The sequence below is a fragment of the Carcharhinus amblyrhynchos genome, chromosome 19 (assembly GCF_965287045.1).
Source record: "Carcharhinus amblyrhynchos chromosome 19, sCarAmb.v2.hapA, whole genome shotgun sequence".
Lineage (NCBI taxonomy): Eukaryota > Metazoa > Chordata > Chondrichthyes > Carcharhiniformes > Carcharhinidae > Carcharhinus > Carcharhinus amblyrhynchos.
In genome coordinates this window covers 29,097,153-29,119,335 of record NC_137342.1, presented here as the reverse complement: position 1 = coordinate 29,119,335, position 22,183 = coordinate 29,097,153, and the positions used below count along the sequence as shown (strand labels likewise).

The following is a 22,183-nucleotide window of genomic DNA, read 5'->3' as shown; positions in this document are numbered from 1 at the left end:
TCATGTTCTGATCTTATTATCTATCTGTTGGTGCTTACATTAACTCAGCAAATGTGATCATGATCCATGGTCACCCTAGCCACGACCCAAACATCATGGGTGGGGGTTTCTGCCTCCCTGATCAAGTAGTGTAGCGGGGCGAGAAATATAAGCGAAGGCTAAAAAGTCAGTTTGCAATATTGCCAGCTGTATTCTGCAGCAAAATCAGCCTCGTGCCTGGGAAGGGCATAGAGTGCAAAAGCAAGCAAGTTGTAGTGGGCCGTTATATAACACTGACGAGGCCTCAACTGGAATATTGTGCCCAATTAGGAAGGATGTAAAGGCATTAGAAAAGATTTATGGGTTCTAGGGATAAATTAGTTATGTGGATAGTTACATGGGTAGATTGATGAAAGTGGGGCTGTTCACTTAAAGATGGTTGAGAGAAAATTATTTAGTGGTGTTCAAAGTCAAAGGGATTTGGAAACGACAGATTGAGGGGAACTGTTGAGACTTGTTGGAGATTTGAGAACTAGAGACCACCAATTTAAAGTGAATAGTAAAAGAACAAAAGAAAAGGAAAAGCCTTTCTACACAGTGGTTAGAATCTAGAATTCACTGCCTGAGAATGTGGTGGAGAATTTTCAATCATGGCTTTCAAAAGTGGCCTTTAAGACAGAATTGGGCAATTATCTGAAGAGGAGGAATTTGTATGGTTATGGGAAAATGAGGGAGGTGGACCCAGCTGAGTTGCCCTTGCAGAGAGCTAGCAGATCAAATCCCTCCATGGTCTTCCCTCTGTTTATCCTCTAGTTCCACAAACTTCCGAGATATCTGTGCTCATCTAATTCAGACCTCCTGAGTACTCCAGATTGTTAACTGCTACACCATTAATGGCTTTAGCTTCAGACTTGGAATTTCCTCCCTTAACCTCTCTGCTTCTTTACCTCCCTTCCTTTATGATGTCCCTTAATTTTGAGCTGGCCTTTGGCCAACTGCCATTACACTGCCAAGAACTCACTGTTTAACGTTGCTTTATAATGTTCCTTTGAAGTACGTGTGACACTTATTTAATTAAAGGTCCTATTCAGATCGTAGAACTGTCACAGCACGGAAAGAGGATATTGGCCTTTTCTGATTCACTCACCCATTTCCATTTTGCCATCCACTGCTGCTGGTCCTTCTGGTATCACACTCTTCACTTGTAGAAACTCATCAGGTTCATCGCCACCAATAATGGTGAATCCAAATCCCATGCTGCTCTTCTTCAGTGATGTTGTAAGAAATGTTCCTTTCAGCTGTGAAACATCTCGAGTGAAGAGTGGCTTTTCTATGTTGATAACGCAAAGAGAAAATGTATTTTAAAAAAACATTTGTGAGACATGTGCCATCACAGTGCTAAAGGCACTGAGAGTGTGCGGTTTTTATTTTTATTTTTAACCCTTTTAGTCTCAAATCTGTAAAAAAAAAGTTTATTAATTTTACAATGATGAATACAAATATTATTACCAATTGCATAGCTCATCATTTCGTAGAGAATTTAGCAAACAAAAGCAAACTTGAGAATGTGGAAATGAAAGGGTTAAAAACAATTACTGTAAGCATGCTAAAGCAGGTAACAGAAGACCACATTCCACTTCCAGTGCCTTTGACAACAAATAATAAGCTATGATGTAGAATTCCCCACTACAAATGTCTGCTTTACAACAGTGCAGCTTGACTGTGAAGTTGCACTTTGACATACCATACAGCCTGTACATTCCAGCACTGTCACTCCGATATTGAGATAGGTCATTCGTACTGCGCGACCGCTGAGGCAGAGAGCCTGGGCAGGTATGTTTGGGTCTAGGTAATGTTGATGATGAGCCTTCTACAGTTATAAAGGAGAAAAACCCTCATTCTTAGGCCTTGATCTTATGAATAATGACTATACTCTATAGAATATTGCTAATCCATGCTACTTAATTCAAAAGAACATTTATCTCCACCAATTCTAATATGTCCTAGGTTGTAGTTACAGCATCATTTCTGCAATGATTGATGCTTTAATTACATTATATTTGTTTATGCATTAGTCCTGAAACATATTGAAAAGCCTCTAAAAGTTAATAAAGATACATTAACAGTAATAAACTTCAGCACGCAAAAAAGACATCACAATAACAAAGCATACAACATTTCAAATTTTATGCCATTTACATATGGTATCATAACGATATTACCTCGGAAACCAGGTGCTGGCAAAGGAAAGGGCACTAGATCCTGCTGCATTGGATGTTGCTGCTGCAACTTCTTCTTTGCTTCGAGAACAGGATTTTCAAACTGGGTTTTTCGATTTATGTGACTAAAGCATCATATGGAAAAAAGAAAAATAGCAAGAGCAGAAGAATGGCACAAAAAAAGCATTGAAATAAGAGTAATCAAGAGTAGGAAATATGCAAGGAAGAAAAAATCCAGGAGACAGCGAGAGGTGACAAAAAACAAAGACATACTTATTATATTGTTCAGATCTTAAAGATACCAACATGTCTGATAATTTTAGCTCAAAAAAACAAGTTATTTATTCTGTAATGCTCATCATTTTGTCATCACAATTCACATTTACAAGAATCTCTATATGAAACAGTTGATGCCACAATTCACCTTAACAGAAAAAATGAAAGCATGACGAAAAGCTGAACGTTCAATGAAATTGCACAATAAAGTAATAATTGCCACACACAGTGCAGTCATTTTGAAGATACCATGGAAATATCTTCTGTAAATCTGAGATCCACTTATTTTTTCTGAACTATTTGCTAGTAAAAAGAAATGTTCAGCAAACTTACTCAACATAATAGGTGCCATAGACTGGATCGTCTATTTTCTCCCAACCATACGGTAGTTCTGAAATGACAGAAAGGTAATTACAGATAAAAATATGTATTGAAAGTCAATAGTGATTTATGCATAGCCCATTTCTCTGCATGCTTTCTGAATATGTCAATCAACAGATTTTAAAATAAAAATGAGAAGCCAAATAAAGTGCCAAGGTCCATAAAGCAGAACATCATCAAGACTGACAACTGTAAACGAGAAAATAAAGTAAAGCAGGAAATAATGGTAAGGAGATGCCAAATTTGGGTTTTCAGAGCTTAATGAAGAAAGGAGAGACTGAAAGAGGTAAGCCATTCGATAATTTTAAGGTACTGACAAGTTAACATAGAAAACTATGATAATCTTGATTTCAATATAGTGGGATGAAGCATGAGTTTAAAGGATAGTACATCTGGAGTTTAGCTGAAGGTCCAGGACAACGTTAACATTACTGCATTGATACAATAGAGGAAAACAATTTGTAATAGAATAGGATAAAAAACCGTATTCTGAAAATTAAAATTGCAAGTTTTTATTGTTCTTTGTCCAGGATGATGAGAAAAATTTAAGGAGGAACTCAGGTAAGAGACAGATGTTTTTATGTACTTCATGAATTTAGTCCTTTTAGAGCTTTATGAATTGCTGAGTGGAAAGGAATGATTTGACAGGAAGAGACTATTGACCTTCTCACTGACTGCTTCATGATATTAACAAAAACGAATGTAGTCCTTTACAGTCAGAAATGGAAGAATTCATAACAGGGAATAAAAAATGGCTGAGGAGTTAAATTTGTACTTTGCTTCAGTGTTCACAAAGGAAGACATGAATAATGTGCCAGAAGTGCTGAGAGAAACTTGTAGTGGTGAGGGCCTGAAGGAAATCAGCATTAGTAGAGAAATGGTTTGGGGAAATTGATGGGATTGAAGGTGGATACATCTTCAGATCCTGATAATCTTAATTTCAGGGTATTTAAGGAAGTGGCCCTGAAAATAGTAGATCCACTGATGGTTATTTTCCAAAATCTTTTGGACTTTGGAATAGTTCCGACAGATTGGAGGGTAGTTAACACAAGTCCAATATTCAAAAAGGATGGTGGAGCAAAAACAGGGAACTATAGACCAGTGAGCCTAATGTCAATACTGAGGAAGTTGCTAGAGTCTATTATCAAGGATTTCATAACTTGGCATTTGGAAGACAGTGGTATAATCAAACACAGTCAGCATGGATTTGCAAAAGGGAAATCATGCTTCATGAATCTACTGGAATTTTTTAAGGATATATCTAGTAGAGTTGACCAAGAAGCACCAGTGACTATGGTTTATCTAGACTTTCAGAAGGCATTCGACAAGGTCTCACATAACAGACTACTATGTAAAATTAAAGCACATAGGATTGCAGGCAATGTCTTGAGATGGATAGAAAGCTGGTAAGCAGATAGGAAGCAAAGAGTTGACATAAATGGGTCTTTTTCTGATCGGCAGTCAGTGACTAATGAGGTTCTGTAGGGATCCGTGCTACGGTCCCAACTGTTCATATTATATATTAATGACTTGAAAGAGGGAACTGAATTATTATCTCCAAATTTGCAAATGATACAAAGTCGGGTGGGAGGATGAGCTGTGTGAAGGATGCAGAGATGCTTCAGCATGATTTGGATAATCTGAGTGTGTGAGCATTTGCAAGGCAGATGCAGTATTATGTGGCTAAGTGTGAAATTATCTACTTTGATAGCAATAATAGGAAGACAATTATTACTTAATTGGATGTAAATTGAAATAGGTGGAAATTCATTGAGACCTTGGAGTCCTCATACATCAGTTGCTGAAAGTAAGCATGCAGGTAAAGCAGGCAGTAAAGAAAGGCAAATGGTATGTTAGGTATCCTAGCCTTCATAGTGAAAAGATTTGAGTGTAAGCATAGGGATGTTTTGCTGTAAGTGTTTAGGGCATTAGTGAGGTCACGCCTGAAATACTGTGTGCAGTTTTGGTGTCCTTATCTGAGGAAGGATGTCCTTGTTACAGGGGGAGTAAATAGAAGGTCTGACAGGCTGATTCCTGGGATGGCAGGAGTGTTATATGAGAAGAGACTAAGTTGGTTAGGCCTATATTCACTGGGGTTTGGAAGAGTGAGAGGGGATCTCAGAGAAACTTATAAAATGCTAACAAGGTTAGACAGGGTATATTCAGAAAGAATGTTCCTGATGGTGTCAGAGTCCAGAACTAGGGGTCATAGTTTGAGGATAAATGGTAATCCTTTTAGAACTGAGGTGAGGAGAAATTTCTTCACCCAGAGGGTGGAGAATGTGTGAAATTCACTACCACCAAATGTAGTTGAGGCCAAAGTGTTATCTGATTTCAAGAAGACATTAGATATAGCTCCTGGGGTTAAAGGGATCAAGGGATATGGGAGGAAAGGAGGATCAGGATGTTGAATTCGACGATCAGTTATGATCAAGATGACTGGCAGCGGGCTGAATGGCTTATTCCTGTTTCTAGTTTCTATATTTCTATGTTTATTGCCAGTAACAAGCATCATTTCAACAGGAATTTTTGGGGGAGGGTACAGGAACAATGATTGGTGTTACACCTAACCATATGGTGTAAATCTGGCATTCTTAACGGTGAAAAAAAATCCTACAATTAAAATTTAAATTAAATTGCTTGAGAGGGGAACTACAACTCTACATACTGCAAATGGAAAATATTCATGAAGTATTACAGCTCTCCACATATTTTTAATGTTAATGTTCACCTTAAAAATACAATTTCCTCAATAGTTGAGTGGGTTTGTAAGTTGAATAATGGGGGTGATCTTGAGCCTGCAATCTGTGTATGGGAATGGCAGTAGGGGTGAAACCCACAGACGAGATCATGATCTCTGATTTTCACCTCCCCTTGCTGGCAACATAATCAGGTTCAAGCCTGTGATTTTAATACATTTTAATAAATTTAAATATAATTAAAGACCCCCTTTGCCCCAGGTGGCCTTTCAAACCTCACAGACATAATGTTGGCAAAGTTTACAACAGGTTAACCTAGATATGAACCTATCATGGAAATCCCCCTGGGGGTGTAAAAGCATGTAGAAACCCCAGGGGAGAGAGATGTGGCTAGGCGGTGGCCTGACACAGCCCACGGCACAGGCTAATACTGCTGGTTTGGCACCATGCCAACCTGTACCAGTGGCAGTGCCTTCCATAGGGGCGGACCCTATGGAAGGCCTCATAGGGAAGGGATGGGGGGACGTGCAAAAGAGATACCAGCTCTGATCAAAGGGTGGGGCACCAGTTCCTGCATTAAAAATGGTGCCCTAATCTCAGTGCACCTGACATTACTGGTGTGTTTGGGCCCTGTCTCTCAACATGATGGTGTGAAACATACCCATCTGTCTTTTTCTTACAAAGTATCAGAAGATCTGGAGAGAAAATCGGCCTGCTTCTCTCCAGAGAGCCAGGCTGGTTTTCGGTTAGATCCCAACACTTTGCATTTTCCACGCCATGTGTTACAGGTCAGGCTTCTACTCAGTGGGCTGGTCTCAGCAGGGGAGCAGCTGAAGTACTGTAGTGGCCTCAATGCTCTTGCGCCATAGAGAATAAAAAAAATGAGGGAGACTGTTCACCCAGAACTGACATCTCATGGTTTCTACTGAAAAATGCAAATGCCTCTTTTTCAGACAAAGTAAGAATTGGACTCAGCTGTGATGTTCGCTAAGAAAAAACTTCTTCACACTCTGAACTTGTAATTGAAGCAGGAGCAGTACGCATGGTTTGATTTACAAATTTGGTTGGAATATTTATTTTGGGGTGATTTTTGTTTTTGTATTGTGACAAAGTGGATATTGTGATAGCCAGTGACAGATGAAAGATGTAGGATTATTGGCCATAGGGAATTGGGATTACATTGGATTTTGGAGTTGGATGTTTGCCAGAAGCTTCAGCAAGAAAGGGGCTATGTTGACTGTCTCCTCTCTCATGCTAGGTTTTCCTCCTCATCTTTCTTTTCAGCTGGTCACCAAATAGCTGGCAGCAAGGGCTGAAGGCAAGTTTGTGCAATCCTGTCCCTGGGCTAGAACTCTGGGTTAAAGTTTGACTTCAAGACTTGCTGACAATGGATGGGTGCAGCACGGTTAGCGTTGTGCAAGGTTAGCAAGGTGAAAGCTGCTGACTTTCACTGGAGGAAATCCTTGCAGAATGACCTTGAAGAGCTCTGACCCAGTAGGCTGGCTGTAGCGTGCACCATATCAGGTTGGATGGCAGGTGTTTGGACTCGCGGACAAAAACAGCAGAGTGCAACGGCGTGGCATAGCCATCAACATTTTCTTGTAGGCAAGTCCATCAAAATCCTTATCTGAGCCCTCTGCAGCAGAATATCTGAGAGATATTGGCTGCAGGCCACTTCTGTTTGGGTTTTGCTAGGTCCCGCCTCCAAGCTATTCTCTAAAGCAGGGGATTGTCAATTGTAGCTCACTCGGTTCCATGAGAAGATTTCAAGGAAATCTTATGATTTCTCTCAACACCATCTAGCCCCCAGACTGGCTCAATACTTACTATCACAATTGGCAACATACCAGTCATGTGACCCACTTGACTTCACCTCTCTTCCAAAGATCAGTAATTCATTTACAAAGTTCAATATCAAAAACTAAACTGCTCACCACATTTTTAATATATTTTCTCTACGTGTATCCAACAATACAATGTGATACTTGATTTATTATCACTATCTCCTAAAATTCTTTCCCATCATTACCCACTACTCCTGGATGTCATGAACCAGTCATTCCATTTTAATTATTGGGGTTGTAGGAATTGGATTTTTGATGGAGAAGGGTCTCTGGTATTGAAACACTGAAGTAATAAAAGCAGAACTTGTGACTGAAGAAAATGTTACTTTAGGAACTATTTAGGTAGCCAATCACAGGCTTCGGTGAGAGGAAAGCAGGGATGAGTCTATAAAATTGTCCTTGCTCAAAAGGAAAAACCTAGCAAAGCAGGACCTAATACAGGCAGAAAAGCAAAGGTGGCTTGATGCCAAGGTGAAAACCTGGGCTCTGTAAATTTTGTGTGTAGAATACCTTTAATATCAGAGTTGCTTTAAAAAGCCAAATATTTAGGGGAAATTGGTAAGAGCAGCCTACAGGTTCAGTCTCTGAGAAAAACACTGACTTTGTACATAAACATGGAAAGAGGGGAAACTGAAGCGAGGAAAGGAAAATGGTGAATAGTTGGTTCTGACTTGCTGTTGCGCTGGAGAGAGGTTAGAAGTGTTGGTTGTGCCGTGGAATGTGGGGCTGTTTGAATAAAGCTGTTCTCAGCACAGGTATGATGTTCTTCTCAGAGTCTTCATCATTTCCTAACAGCTGGAGATCTTATCACTTCCAGATACCTGGAAACCTCATGTTACAAAAGGTGGAATCCTCATCCTTCCCCAATGCGCAAGGTTTTCATCATGTCCCAAAAGCTGAAGGCCACATCAAATCCCAGTATCCGGAATCCTCATCATGTTCCAATATCCAGAGCTTTCATCATCTCACTATACCCAGACCATGTGATCTCCCATATCCAGCGCCTCACCATCTCCTAATGCCCGGAGTCCTCATCTCCTGATGCCTGGAATCCTCATCATATTCCAACACCCAGAGTCTCATCATCTCCCAATACCCCAGAGCCCTCAATCTCCCAATACCCAACTGAGTTGAGAAGGAACTTCTTCACACAAAAGGTTGTGTATCTGTGGAATTCCCTGCCCAATGAAGCAGTTGAGACTACCTCATTGAATGTTTTGAAGGCAAGGATAGATAAATTTTTGAGCAGTAAAGGAATTAAGGGTTATGGTGAGCAGGCAGGTAAGTGGAGCCGAGTTCATAAAAAGATCAGCCGTGATCTTATTGAATGGCAGAGCAGGCTTGAGGGCCAGATGGCCTACTCCTGCTCACAGTTCTTATGTTCTCATGTACCAAGAACCCTCATCACATCCAGTGTCCAGAGCCCTCATCATCTCCCAATACCTTCAGCTCTCATTGTTTTTCAATGACCAGAGCACTCATCATCTGCTAATACCTGGAGGCTACAAAATCTATCAAGGCTAAGCGCAGTCTGTCTCCTAATGTCTGAAGCTCTCACTTTTCTATAATAGAATAGAACAGTAAAGCAAAGGAGGCCATTCAGACCATTGAGTTGGTGCCAGCTCTTTCAAAAACCAATCCAGTTAGTTTTACTCCTTTGATCTTTCCTATGTCCCTGCATTTTTTTTTCGTTCATGCATTTATCTCATTCTCTTTTGAGGTTGACCATTGAATCTGTAGCTACCAACTTACTGGGCACCATGAAGTTATCCACAGTGATACTGAGGGCTCCCGGCGTCGAGGGCTCTGGGGGTCGAGGACAGATAGGGCACTATGTATTGAGGAACAGCAGGGGTGTTTTATTCCTTTCATCAATGATTTCATGTTTTTCCAGGGGAAGAATATCAGATTTAAATCCCATTACAGCAAATGGCAGAATTTGAATTCAATAAAAAAAATGTGGCATTAAGAGTCTGCTGATGATCATGAAACCATTGTCAACTGTTGTAAAAACCCATCTCTGTTTCACAAATATCCTTTAGGGAAGGAAACCTTCTGTCCTTACCTGATCTACAGTAATGTGGTTGACTCTTAATTGTCCTCTGAAATGGCTTACCAAGCCACTCAATTGTGTCAACTGCTATGAAGTCAGTAAAAAGGAATGTAACCGGACAGATCACCTGGCATCAACCGAGGTACCAGAAAAGACAACAGCAAAACAAACAATCTTGTCAACCCTGCAAAGTCCTCTCTACTAACATCTGGGGCAAGTGCCAAAATTGGGAGAGAGCAGTGAAGCAACAGCCTGACATAGTCATTCCCACAGAAGCATACCTTACAGATAACACCCCAGATGCCATCATTACCATCCTGAATACGTCCTGTCCCATCAGCAGGACAGATCCAGCAGAGGTGGTGGCACAGTGGCATACAGTCAGGAGGGAGTTGCCCTAGGAATGCTCAACATTTACAATGGACTCCATAAAGTCTCATGGCTTCAGGTTAAACGTCATACTAGTTACCACGTACTGTCCACCTTCGGCTAACGAGTTATGTTGATCAACACTTGGAGGAAGTACTGAAGGTGACAAGGGCCCAAAATATACTCTGGGTGGGGGATTTCAATGTCCACCACCAAGAGTGGCTCAGCAGTAGCACTACTGGTCAAGATGGTCAGGTCCTAAGGGATATAACTGTTAGACTGGGACTGCAGCAGGTGGTGAGGAAACCAATAAGAGGGAAAAACATACTTGACTTCATCCTTACCAATTTGCCAGCTGTGGATGCATCTGTCCATGACAGTATTGGTAAGAGTAATGAGACAGAGTCCTGCCTTCACGCTAAGAATAACCTCCATCTTGCTGTGTGGCATTATCACCGTGCTAAATGGGACAGACTTTGAACAGATCTGACAACTCAAGCATGGCACGGTGGGCCATCAACAGCAGCAAAACTCCAGTCTACACCCTCATGGCATGTCATATCCCCCACTCAATCATTACCATCAAGCCAGGGGATCAACCTTGGTTCAGTGGAGAGTGCAGAAAGACATGCCAGGAGCAGCACGAGGCATACCTGAAAATGAGGTGTCAACCTGGTGAAGCTAGAACGCACGCTACTTGCATTGCCAAACAGCAAGTTATAGACAGAGCTAAGCTATCCCGCAACCAATGGATCAGATCCAAATTCTGTAGCCCTGCCACAATCAGTTGTGAATGGTGGTGGACAATTCAGCAGTTCACTGGAGGAGAAGCCTCCACAAATATCCTCATCCTCAATCATGGAGGAGCCCAGCACATCAGTGCAAAAGACAAGGCTGAAGCAATCTTCAGCCAGAAATGCCAGGTGGATGATCCATCTCAGCCTCCAGTGGTCCCCAGCATCTCAGGTGTCAGTCTCCAGCCAATTCAATACACTCCACATGATATCAAGAAACAGCTGGAGGCACTGATACTGCAAAGGCTCTGATAAAGATCCGGCAATAGTACTGAAGACTTGCACTTCATTACTTGCCATTCCCCTAGCCAAGCTCTTCCAGTACAGTTTTAAAACTGGCATCTACCCAACAATGTGGGAAATTGCTCAGGTATGTCCTGTACACAAAAAGCAGGATAAATCCAATCCAATCAATTACCGCCCAATAGGTCTACTCTCAAACATCAGAAAAGTGATGGAAGGGGCCATCAGCAGCAATATCAAGCAGCACCTGCTCAGCAATAATCTGTTTAGTGGTGCCCAGTTTGGGTTTCTCCAGGGTTACTCAGCTCCTCACCTCGTTACAGCCATGGTTCAAATATGAACAAAAAGAACTGAATTCCAAAGGTGAGGTGAAAGTACGGAAGTCAGCCGCATTTGACTGAGTGTGGTATCAAGGCACCCTAGCAAAACTGGAATTAACAGGTGCTGGGGGCAAACTCACCGCTGGTTGGAGTCATACCTGGCACATAGGAAGATGCTTGTGGTTGTGAAGAGTCAGTCATCTCAGCTCCAGGATGTCTCTGTAGAATCCCTCAGGATAGTGTCCTGTGCCCAACCATCTTCAGCTGCTTCATCAATGACCTTACCTCCATCATAAGGTCAGAAGTGGGGATGTTCACCGATGATTGTACAATGTTCAGCACCATTCGTGACTCCTCAGATTCTGAAGCAGTTACTGTTCAAATGCAACAAGATCTGGACAATATCCAGGCTTGAGCTGACAAGTGGCAGGTATCATTCGTGTCACACAATTACCAGGCAATGATTCTCACCAACAAGAAACACTCTAACCACTGCCCCTTGACATTCAATGGTGTTACCATCATTTAATCCCTTACTGTCAACATCCTTTGGGTTACCATTGACCAGAAACGCAACTGGATCCACCACGTAAACACAATGGCTCCAAGAGCAGGTCAGAGATATGAATTTTTTTTCATTTAGTTAGGGCATCGTGATCAGCATGGGTTTGGAGGGCTGTTTCTGTCCTGTAGTTATCTTTGTTCTTTGTTCTCATACTACGGTGAAGTAGAAGCTTGACACCATCCAGGACAAAGCAGCCTGCTGTATCGCGCCATACCCACAAACATCCATTCCATCCACCACTGATGCTCAGTAGCAGCAGTGTATAAGACAGCACCTTCCAAACCCACAACTCCTTGCATCTAGAAAGAAAAGGGCAGTAGATACATGGGAACACCATCAAGCAAGTTCCCCTCCGACCACTTACCATCCTGACTTGGAGATGTATAAAGTTTATTTATTAGTGTCACAAGTAGGTTTACATTAACACGGCAATGAAATGATTCTGAAAATCCCTGAGTTACCAGACTCTGGTGCCTGTTTGGGTACTCTGAAGGAGAGTTTAGCAAGGCCAATGCAACTAACCAGCATGTCTTTTGGAATGTGGGAGGAAATCAGAGCACCTGGAGGGATCCCACGCAGACACGGGGAGAACACGCAGGCTCCGCGCTGACAGTTACCCAAGCCAGGAATCGAACTATATCACCATTCCTTCGCAGTTGCTGGGTCAAAATACTGGAATTCTCTCCCTAATCGCATTGTGGGTCAACCAACAGCATGTGGACTGCAGTGATTCAAGAAGGCAGATCAACGCCACTTTATCAAGGGAAACTAGGGATGGGCAATAAATGCAGGCCAGCCAGCAATGCCCATGTCCCATGAGTGAATAAAGAAAACAAACATTAGATCATAAATAACCAAAACAATAACCTACTGATGAACCATAAGTGGTCTTTGGAAATAAAAGACAAAATATATTGAAACAAGTTAATTATACTTAACTTTCTGGCTCCCCAGCATTGGATTTGGGTGTACCCAATGATGCACCAGGGATCCTTCTTGGAAGTTCCCAGATAAAGGGTTACATGGCAATTGTCCAGAAGTGAAAACTTTTCCTGGACAACTGCACTGAGCTGGGAACCATCTGAAAAAGCAATTTAAGTTACTAACTATGGATGGTTCTGCCGGTGATATGTTAATAGTTGGTCTGAAAAAATTAGAAATAAAAGCACTTCTGACTTCAGTGTAACTTTTAAAATCCAGATTGATTCCTGCATGAGATATCACCCATGTCTGTGACCCCCAGGGAATTCCACCATAACCACATCTAATCACAGTAATCTCCACCCTGACACCCTGTCACCACACCCCGCACTTGAGGGGAACCCCACTACCTCTGATCCCAATCCAGATTCATCTGAATCCAAAGAGGTGCAGTCTGACTTCATGCAGTTCAGAGTAGTTTTAAGTGGTACTGGCATTGCTCGCATTGGGTATTTGTTAAGGAGTGCAGTCACTTGTCAATGTGTTTAATGCTAATATCCTACAAATCAGAAGAAGCTTGAAGTTTGCTTGTTGCCTTGGGAGCCACATAAGGAGACATTAGGTCAGATGATCGGAAACCTAGTCAAAGAGGTAGGTTTTACGAAGTCTCTTAAAAGAGGAAGGTGAGGCAGAGCGACAGAGAAGTGTCAGGAGGGAATTCTAGATCTGGGGCATAGGCAACTTAAGGCAGTGACCAATGGTGATGTAATTATGATTTGGAATGCACAAGAAGCTAGAAATAGAGGAGCACAGATATCTCAAGACGGTTATGGCATTGAAGGAGTTTAGGGAGGTAGGGAAGGATGAGGCCATGGAGGGATTTAAAAACAAGGATGAGAATTTTAAAATCAGGACTTTCATATTTCAATGTATAGTGCATCTTCCACCATGAATACATATCTTTGCAATAAATTAGTTGGTAGACTGAGATTACATTTTTAACAATTTATAAACAAAGTTGGAGTATTAATTGAAAGGAATAAAAACATCTTTAAAAAAAAACACTTAGTAACAGCAAGCTCTAAACTTACCAGCAACTTACCCTCAGAATAACGTCCCCTAATATTTTGAATAGCGCTGTACGCAATGAAAAGCTGGGATCAAGCTGTTTTTTAATCACCAAATATTACTTTTCCTAGCTAAAAACTATCCTACCTGCCCTGAACATGTTGTATGGCAATCTGGAAGCACTGCTTGACATCGCCAGGAGTAAATAAGCATTTGTTGCAAAAATGTTAAAGTTTTATAAATTTTCTACAAATACTGAGCATGTGTTGAGAAACAATGCTCAGCAGCCAAATCTTTAATTACTTTTCAAGTCATAATTTGTAATAATTGCAGGGTATTCTCCACATTAAGTCTGACACAACCAATTTACTGTAAATTGATGTATAATAGACGACTGTTTAAAAAATATAAGTGACATAAATGGTAGTTGAAAAAAAGTGGTAAATGATAATGATGTTACGAAGGTGTAAATAAAACAAACACTAGATCAAAAATACCCAAAATGACATTGACAGCCAACACTAATTCACTAATGAACATTGAGTTGTCATTGGCAATACAAGAAAAAATATTTTCTGCAATTCTTTCTAAAGTATATTGAATTCTGCAAGAAAATGAGAAAATTTTCTTAAATATAACATTGGAATAGTTCCCATAAATATTTTTTTTTACAAGCTTTTTTAAAATATAGATGTGGACTTGAATAATTTCATAATTTAACATTTTTATCACAACTCAAACATTTTGGCCTTATGATCTACATTCCTCTCCTGAACATGGCTGAGTTTTTCTGTCTTGGCCATTTGCATTCCTCACACTGGTTGGCCCACTTGCAGAATCTTGCATTGGAATTATGTTTGTCTTATGACAATGCACATTGTGAAATATAATTTCCTTGAACTAAGTACCTTTGTGCATCCTTTAGCTTTGGTGCACTATAGGCTGATGATGAGGAACATGAGGAGGGAATTTTTCTTGCATTAGATGCAAGAATATGCTGCTACAAACACATACCCAATGTTACCGCAGAATCAGAGAAATACAGAAAGAGGCAATTTGGTTTGCCATGTCAGTCATTGAAAAAGCAGTTACGTTTAGTGCTACATCCACATTTTTCACCTGGAATCCTGCAAGTTCCTCATCCTCAAGTATCCGTTGAACACCCTTTTAAAATTATTCATGGAATTATTTTCCTTCAGTTTTTTAGGTAGAGTATTCTGGATCCTGACAACTCTCTGAATGAAAATATTTCTCCTTAAACCCCTCCAAATTACTTAAAATTAATTTTAAAACATAATCATCTGCTATTAGGTCATCCAAACTTCCAATCGCTTCTCATAACTGAAGTACCTCATGTCTGGTAGTATCATGGGAAACTTTCTCTGTATTCATTCTAAGCCCCTTATGTCTTTTCTGTCACATTGTTCCTTCAATTGTCCACAATACTCCAACTGAGGTCTAAATTGTGAATTATAATATACTTGCAGCATTTCTTTGTTTTTACATCCTATTCCTTTATTTAAACAATCAAATAATCCATGTGTTTTTATGCCAGATTTTTAATTTGTCCTGTCACCTTTAAGGATGTGTGCATCTGGGTACCAAGTTTCTGCTCATATACACTTTTCAAAATAGTGTCATTCAAAGTATACTATCTTTTTATATCAGTCCTCCCAAAGTGCATCACTTTGTAACTAATGTTGATCTCCATCTGCCATGCTTTTTCTCATTTCACATCCTGTTTAAATCATCCTAAAGTGTATAACTAGCTTCATCACTTTCCACTACTTTGCCAAACTTTGTATTGTGTGCAAACGTTATAATGCTGCTCCCTAAACTTTAGTCTAAGTTGCAACAAAAATTGTAGAATAATGGACCATAAGTGACCCGAGGGGAACACCACTGAAAATTACCTTCAGCTTCTCAAAAATCCATCTACCATCAACTTTTGTTTCCTTTCACTTAGACAATTTTGAAACCATTATACTACTTTTATCTTAATTCGCCTTCTATCTGCCACTTTGTTGAATGCCTTGCAAAGGTCCTGCACTATCTTGATCAGTCTTCTCGGTTACTCCATCAGATGATTAAATCAAGCTAGTCAGACACAACTGCTTTTAACAAATCCATGCTGGCCATCCTTGATTCATCCATGCCTTTCCAAATGAATGTTTATTTTATTCTTGATAATGGTTTCCCATAATTTCCCCACCACCAATGTAAGCCTGACTGGCTTTTATTTTCCTGGTTTTATCCCCACCCCTTTCTTGCATACTGGTATAGCATTAGCAAACCACCACTGCGCTGACACTACTCCTGCATTCATTGAGAATTGAACGTTTGTGACCAATGTCTACGTTAAGCTTCTTGCATTAATCTCGGATGCATTTCAACCAGACAAAGTATCATACGCCAGTTTTAAGTAGTCCGAATGTTTATCTTGGGTGGGAATCTTTGGTCTCCTTGGTGGTAGGACCCATAGCAAGCAAGAATGGAAAATTTGGCGTCCCAACCAAAACTCTATTTGTTATCAGCAGCACCGGAAAATCCTAGCAACAGAATGAAGACTGAAGATTTTGGCCATTTTCTGCACCATCCTGTCCATAAATTCCCTCTTTTAATATAACCTTTACATCATCATGAAAGCAGATAAAAAGTAATTATTTAATACTTCGTCATGTCTTCTGTCTCTATGAAAATTTTGCTTTGAGTCATTAATAGGCCTAATTTCTTCCCTAGTCAACTGCTTAACATGTCCATAAAACATGTTAGCATTCAATTTAAGTTGTCTGTTAATCTTTTCTCATAATCTTTCTTTATTTTCTGTATTAGTTTTTTCTATTCCCTCTTCTATTTTCCATAACCTTTTTGGTTAATTATTAAATCTTGCTCCTGGCATCTTTTTCCAATTACATTAACTTAAATTCCTGTTGCCATCCAAGACATATTAGCTTTAAATGCTAAATCTATGCCCTTCAAAGGACAGTGCCAAATTTCTACCAACACTGTCTTCCTAAATTCCTTCCATTAACTTCATTGCTGTTTTGCTCTCCAATCACCTTTTCCAATCTACCTGTTCCAGGTCCCTTCTTAAATGATTGAAATAAGTTCTTCCCAAATTAATCATTTTAAAATAACTACTTCAAGCCATTTTATGTTTTGGTCACTGTTAACTAGATGATCTCCTAATACACTCCACTTGCTCAAATTCATTTCTCAGGACAAGATATAACACTTCTTTCCTTGTTGGACCGGAGACTTATTGACAGAGAAACATCATCCTTAATCAAATGCTTTCAATAGTTTTGGAATCTAGGACATAGGGTCAGTCTCAGAATAAGGGGCTAGCCATTTACATCTGAGATAAGGAGCTCTTTTTTCATTGAAGAGTTCTGAATCTTTGGAATTCCCTAGCCCAGAGAACTATGGATGCTCAGTCACTGAGTAAATTCAAGACAGTGATAGATTGATTTTTGAGTATTGAGGAAATTTAAAGAAAAGGCTTAGTGTGAGAAGTGGAGTTGAGGTTGAAGATCAGCCCTGATCATTTTGAATAGTGAAACAGGCCTAATCCAGAATACTGACCAGAATTCTGCAGAGGTGGCAGAAATTCTGTCACTATGATTAAAAGAAGAGGTTGACCCTGTTTCAATGGTAAATGGGCATTGGACTGCATTTTGTTTGCAACAAAAAATTAAGTGGTTGCTGTTGAGGCAGCCACCCTTATAAGGATGGCAGTCTGCCCCCAAAAGCACCTGGCCCAGAGGGAGAGAAAGTATTAAGACACACTACCTAGTGCTTTCTTACACTATCTTGCCTCCCAGTCCCCATCCCTAAAGGCCTGACAAAATTCATCCCAGTAATTCGAACGTCATGTCCAATACCATTTCAAGGTAGGGGATTCACAAAATCCAGCATGTGTCCTTGTTGTTACCTAACCTCTAATCACAATCTGTATGAAATATTATGGGGGTTGGTGGTGATTGGATAACACTTCCCCCTTTAAACATTCTCCCCTCCCCTCCTGGTCTCTCAAACTTGGTCCGCCATCCACTTCACCAAAGCCTGCCAGCCTGACCTGAGTGAAATGTCCCCCACTTACCTTGACGTCCAGCTCCAGTGGCAATCTCTGTGGAGTCTGCCTTGTGGTGCAGGAATAAGAGTTGCTGACCATCCAAATGGCTGACAGATCTCTTTTGCAGGACTTCTGTCGTCAAAGAGCATAAATCCCACCTCCAGCCTATTAATTGCCAATTGGCCACTAAATCTGCTTTTCATTTTGGAAAGCTCAAATCCAACTTTTTAACTAGGGGGCAGTATGGCACCTGGCAAAATCCGGCCCTATGCTTCAAAGAATAAATTCAAATTAGAAATATAAAAAGTTTGTGGTCTTATTTGTTGATGTAAATATTAAAAGCTCAAAAAATGGACAGGTCAAAACTTTAAGGTGGAAGCCTTTTAATCTGCTTGCAAAATGGTACTCCTCGAAGAAAGTATAACTTGGCGAACCAGGTCTCTTAAGTACCTGAATGGATGTATTAAAGTTTGGACAGCTGTAATGGGGAAAGGTTGCTCACTAAGGCCTTTCAGCCAGAGTATACTGAGGGGTTGGAAAATTTGTAGAACCCTCTCATCTTGTACGACTCGCATTCAATGTAGTTGGTAAACATCAAGAGTCTTGAAATTGTGTTGAGGCATCTCAAAGAGAAACATGCTGAATGAAGGAAAGCTGAATGCTACTGCATTTTCTGTAATGTTTTAAGTTGAAATGTTTTGCTCTCAGGTCATTTACTTGACACAAAATGTACACTGTTTATATCAAGAGAATTACAATGGTTTGAGGCACCCAGGAATTGAAAATATTGTATGAGCCAAATTTTATTGCACTTTCTGTAATTTTGAAGTTGAAATGTTTTGTAATGTGTTGTTACAAATTTTATGAATAAAGACTATTTCTGAATTGAAAAAAAGGAATTGAACTGCACTAGAAATCTGTGAGAAGTACGGCACCACGTTGTATCACCTTAATGTTAGCAGATCCTTTTTCTGTCAGGTTTCAAGGAGTCAGTCAATTCTAACAGTGAGGTGTCTCAAAACCATGCTTCATAAGCCACTAACAGATTATGAAAAGATCAAAAGACAAAAATGTTGTTCTCATGTATAGATCGCAATCATAGAAACAAAACTATTCTTTTGGATAGAATCGAATTGTTAAAGTAAGGAGGATAGAAAGAGTACTTAATGGAATTTGCATTAAAAAGTTACAATGACAGCCTGTAAAATAAGACATTTAGGATATTATTATCTCCACTGCTAACGTGAAATTCCTTTGCTCAAATAAACTTTAATATTCTCTATCTATTTGTTACTGATAAGCATAGTTTTTTTGCATTATATGTTCTGGGCACAAGACAGTCTATTCCAAAGACAGACATGAAATAGTAAATGCACAAATTCCAACCACTAGACACCATTAACTTTTAGATTTTCTTCAACAAAATGATTAGCTTCAGAGAAGTAAAGGTCATTCTGACAATTTAAAAAAGAAATAAAATTTATAAAGGGATTGACAATCATCTTATATTTAAGAATGTTCTTCATATCTTCTACCAATTACAAAGTCATATACTAAATTTCATTCACCACACTTGTCTTTTAAATGCCAAAATTAGAGGAACAGATTTGTAAAAGAGTCTTTAATTGCTCAATAAAGAACAGAAAAGGAATGCATTACAGTGACTAGCAACGCTGCCTCAGTGCCAGGGACCCAGCTTCGATTCCAACCTTGGCTGACTGTCTGTGGGGAGTTTGCACGTTCTCTCCATGTCTGTGTGGATTTCCTCCCGGTGCTCCAGCACCCTTCTACAGTCCCAAGATGTGTAGGTTAGGTGGATTAGGTATGGTAAATGCGTGACATTACAGTGATGAGTCTGAGTAAGATATTCTGTCAAAGAGGCAGTGCAGACTTGATTGGGCAAATGGCCTGTTTCTGGACTGTAGCGATTCAATGGTTCTTTGCTGACTTAATCTTTTCATTAGCTTGGTTGAGTGAAATGCACTTGGGATTGGGATGCATTTGGGATTGCCACAAGGCTTTCATAGGCCAAGTGCTAGCAAGTGGGATTAGGTGGGCAAGTCAGGGCCTTTCATGCAATGGTGCAGACTTGATGGGCCGAAGGGCTCTTCTGCACTGTAACATTCTGTGATTGGATTTGGCTTTTCATATTCTTATTTAGATAGTAAAATTTCTTAATTGTGTAACATTTTGTGAATTAACTGAATACAATTCAATCAGAACTTGTGTGAAATTGCTAAATAGCTGCCAATAATTTTAAAAAGTTGACCAAGTAACAGAAACACAACAGAACTAGGAGTACTGAGGTCTTGGCCCAGCTGCTTCCTGCTGCAGTTGCTCGACTGGTTTAATTTTTTGGGAGGGGGCCAATTATCAGGTCACCTCCCCATTCACTGTCCCATTAGATTGTATCTAATAGTTTGATGCGATACATTTAGTGTGTATGGTGAAGAGAGCTAGCATGCTCTCTGTTATTGTGTGCATTGCTGCTTCTCATTTTCACCTTAAAGCACTCACCAGCACATTTGAAACAGAAAGCCAAATACATAAAGCTCTTCCTATCAATACACAGCCTCTCTGTTAGCAAGTACTGAGCTATGCGTCCTTGTGGTGACATATTGAAACTTGGGCCTTCACTGCTCCAGGCTAAACCTTCGGAAGAACTCAGAAGATGTTTGGCTCCCAGGCATGCAATGTGAAGGCTCACTGGTGTGTGGACTGGTCCTGGCAATCATGAAGCAAACTCATAGTTATGAGCAAATAGTTTTACTGTCTCGTGGATACCTTGAAAGGGTGGAACACTAAGGGGTAAAAATCCGGATTGGTGCCCAAAGGCAGACTGACATCAGCAACACCTGCAACCAAGCCAGTGCCAAATGCAGTACTTACATTTTTCTGGATGCAACCGGGGAAGTCAAAAGGAAGACTTTGACATTTGGCAGTCCAGCATTTCTGTAGATTTTCACCCAGGCTTACGCTGGAGAAGATACTTCAAATTTACAGCACATTAACAGCATGAAATACAATAGTTGCGAATGGTAAGCCCAACTCAATTGGCACAGAGAATGACTGCAACATGCTGTCTTTGATATTGGGTGAGACCATCATGTCCCAGTGGTCAGTTATTGCTCATTTTACGACAAGTAAACTGCTGACCCACCATAGTTTTTCTGCTTCAATCAGTACTTGGAACTTTACAGACACTGCTCAACAAGTGGATGGAATCCATCACAACAAGCAAACAAACAAAACAAATAAAAAGAAAACAAGGTGCCTATCTTCAACTGGTAAACCAGAAATATAGAAAAATAGCATAGAAAATAGGTGCTTGAGTCGGCAATTCGGCTCTTTGAGCCTGCACCACCATCCAATACAATCATAGCTGATCATGCACTTTTAGTATCCCACTCCACATCAGGATCATATGCACAAGACTGATAGATGACATATGGCTGGTTGATAATATGCACAAGACATAGTTGCACATTCTCCCCATGTCTGCGTGGGTTTCCTCCAGATGCTCTGGTTTCCTCCTACAGTTCAAAGATGTGTGGGTTAGGTGGATTGGCCATGCTAAATTGCTCCTTAGTTCAGGGAATTAGCAGAGTAAATATGTGGGGTATGGGGATAGGACTTGGGTGGGATCGTTGTTGGTGTGAGCTTGAATGGCCTCCTTCTGCACTGTAGGGTTTCTATGATATGATCAACATTGAACTTGACAAGGCTGAGCATTGACATAGACTCCCTACAAGAGAGCAGGTTCACCGAGTTGATCACTGAAGGAAAACCATTACATGTTCATCTGTAAGGGGAAGAATTCATTGGAAACGTATGAAAAAAGTGTAGGCTTCACAGTAAGAAACCTGCCACTCTCAATGACCAAGTCCCCCACAAATGATTCAGAAATGAATGTGCTCTCTCCATCCACCTCTTTGATCAAACAGGGCAGGTTAACCACATGAGTACCTATGGTCCAATGCTGTGCTCCACTACACAGGAGGAAAACCAGTTCCACGAGGAGCATAACACTACAATCAGCAGAGTTGCTAAGTTAGAATATCTTTGCCTATTAGCAGGAATTTCAATGCAAGAGTGGGTGTGGGCCATAAGGTATGGCCCCCCAGCCTCAGCAATCACATTCTAGGAAAAATAAATGAGAACGCACAAAGATTACTTGAGTTTTACTGCAGCCAAGATATTTGTGTAACTAATACCTTTTCCAGAATAAATCATACCTCAAGGTGTCCTGCAAAAATTCAAAATCAGGATACTAGAACCAGCTTCATAGAATGCTACAAACTTTCCGATAGAACCATCTTACCCAACCCCTCCAGTGGGCTGACGAATGGCAGATGGAGTTTAATTTAGACAAATGAA

At 40.3% G+C, this 22,183-nt stretch overlaps 1 protein-coding gene across 17 annotated transcripts in view; it reads right to left on the bottom strand.

Moving 5' to 3' along the window:
* magi2a (membrane associated guanylate kinase, WW and PDZ domain containing 2a) overlaps positions 1 to 22,183 on the bottom strand; it is a 720,803-nt gene that overhangs the window by 131,151 nt on the left and 567,469 nt on the right. For 12 of the 17 annotated variants that reach the window (XM_080207433.1, XM_080207434.1, XM_080207420.1 and 9 more), the window contains 4 exons: positions 2,808 to 2,865; positions 2,202 to 2,323; positions 1,724 to 1,849; positions 1,127 to 1,309 (listed from right to left, as the gene is read on the bottom strand). In XM_080207433.1, the coding sequence (XP_080063559.1) occupies positions 1,127 to 1,309; positions 1,724 to 1,849; positions 2,202 to 2,323; positions 2,808 to 2,865 (489 nt within the window). The remainder of the gene's footprint in view (positions 1 to 1,126; positions 1,310 to 1,723; positions 1,850 to 2,201; positions 2,324 to 2,807; positions 2,866 to 22,183) is intronic. The other 5 variants (XM_080207435.1, XM_080207426.1, XM_080207429.1 and 2 more) reach the window with 1 other exon arrangement.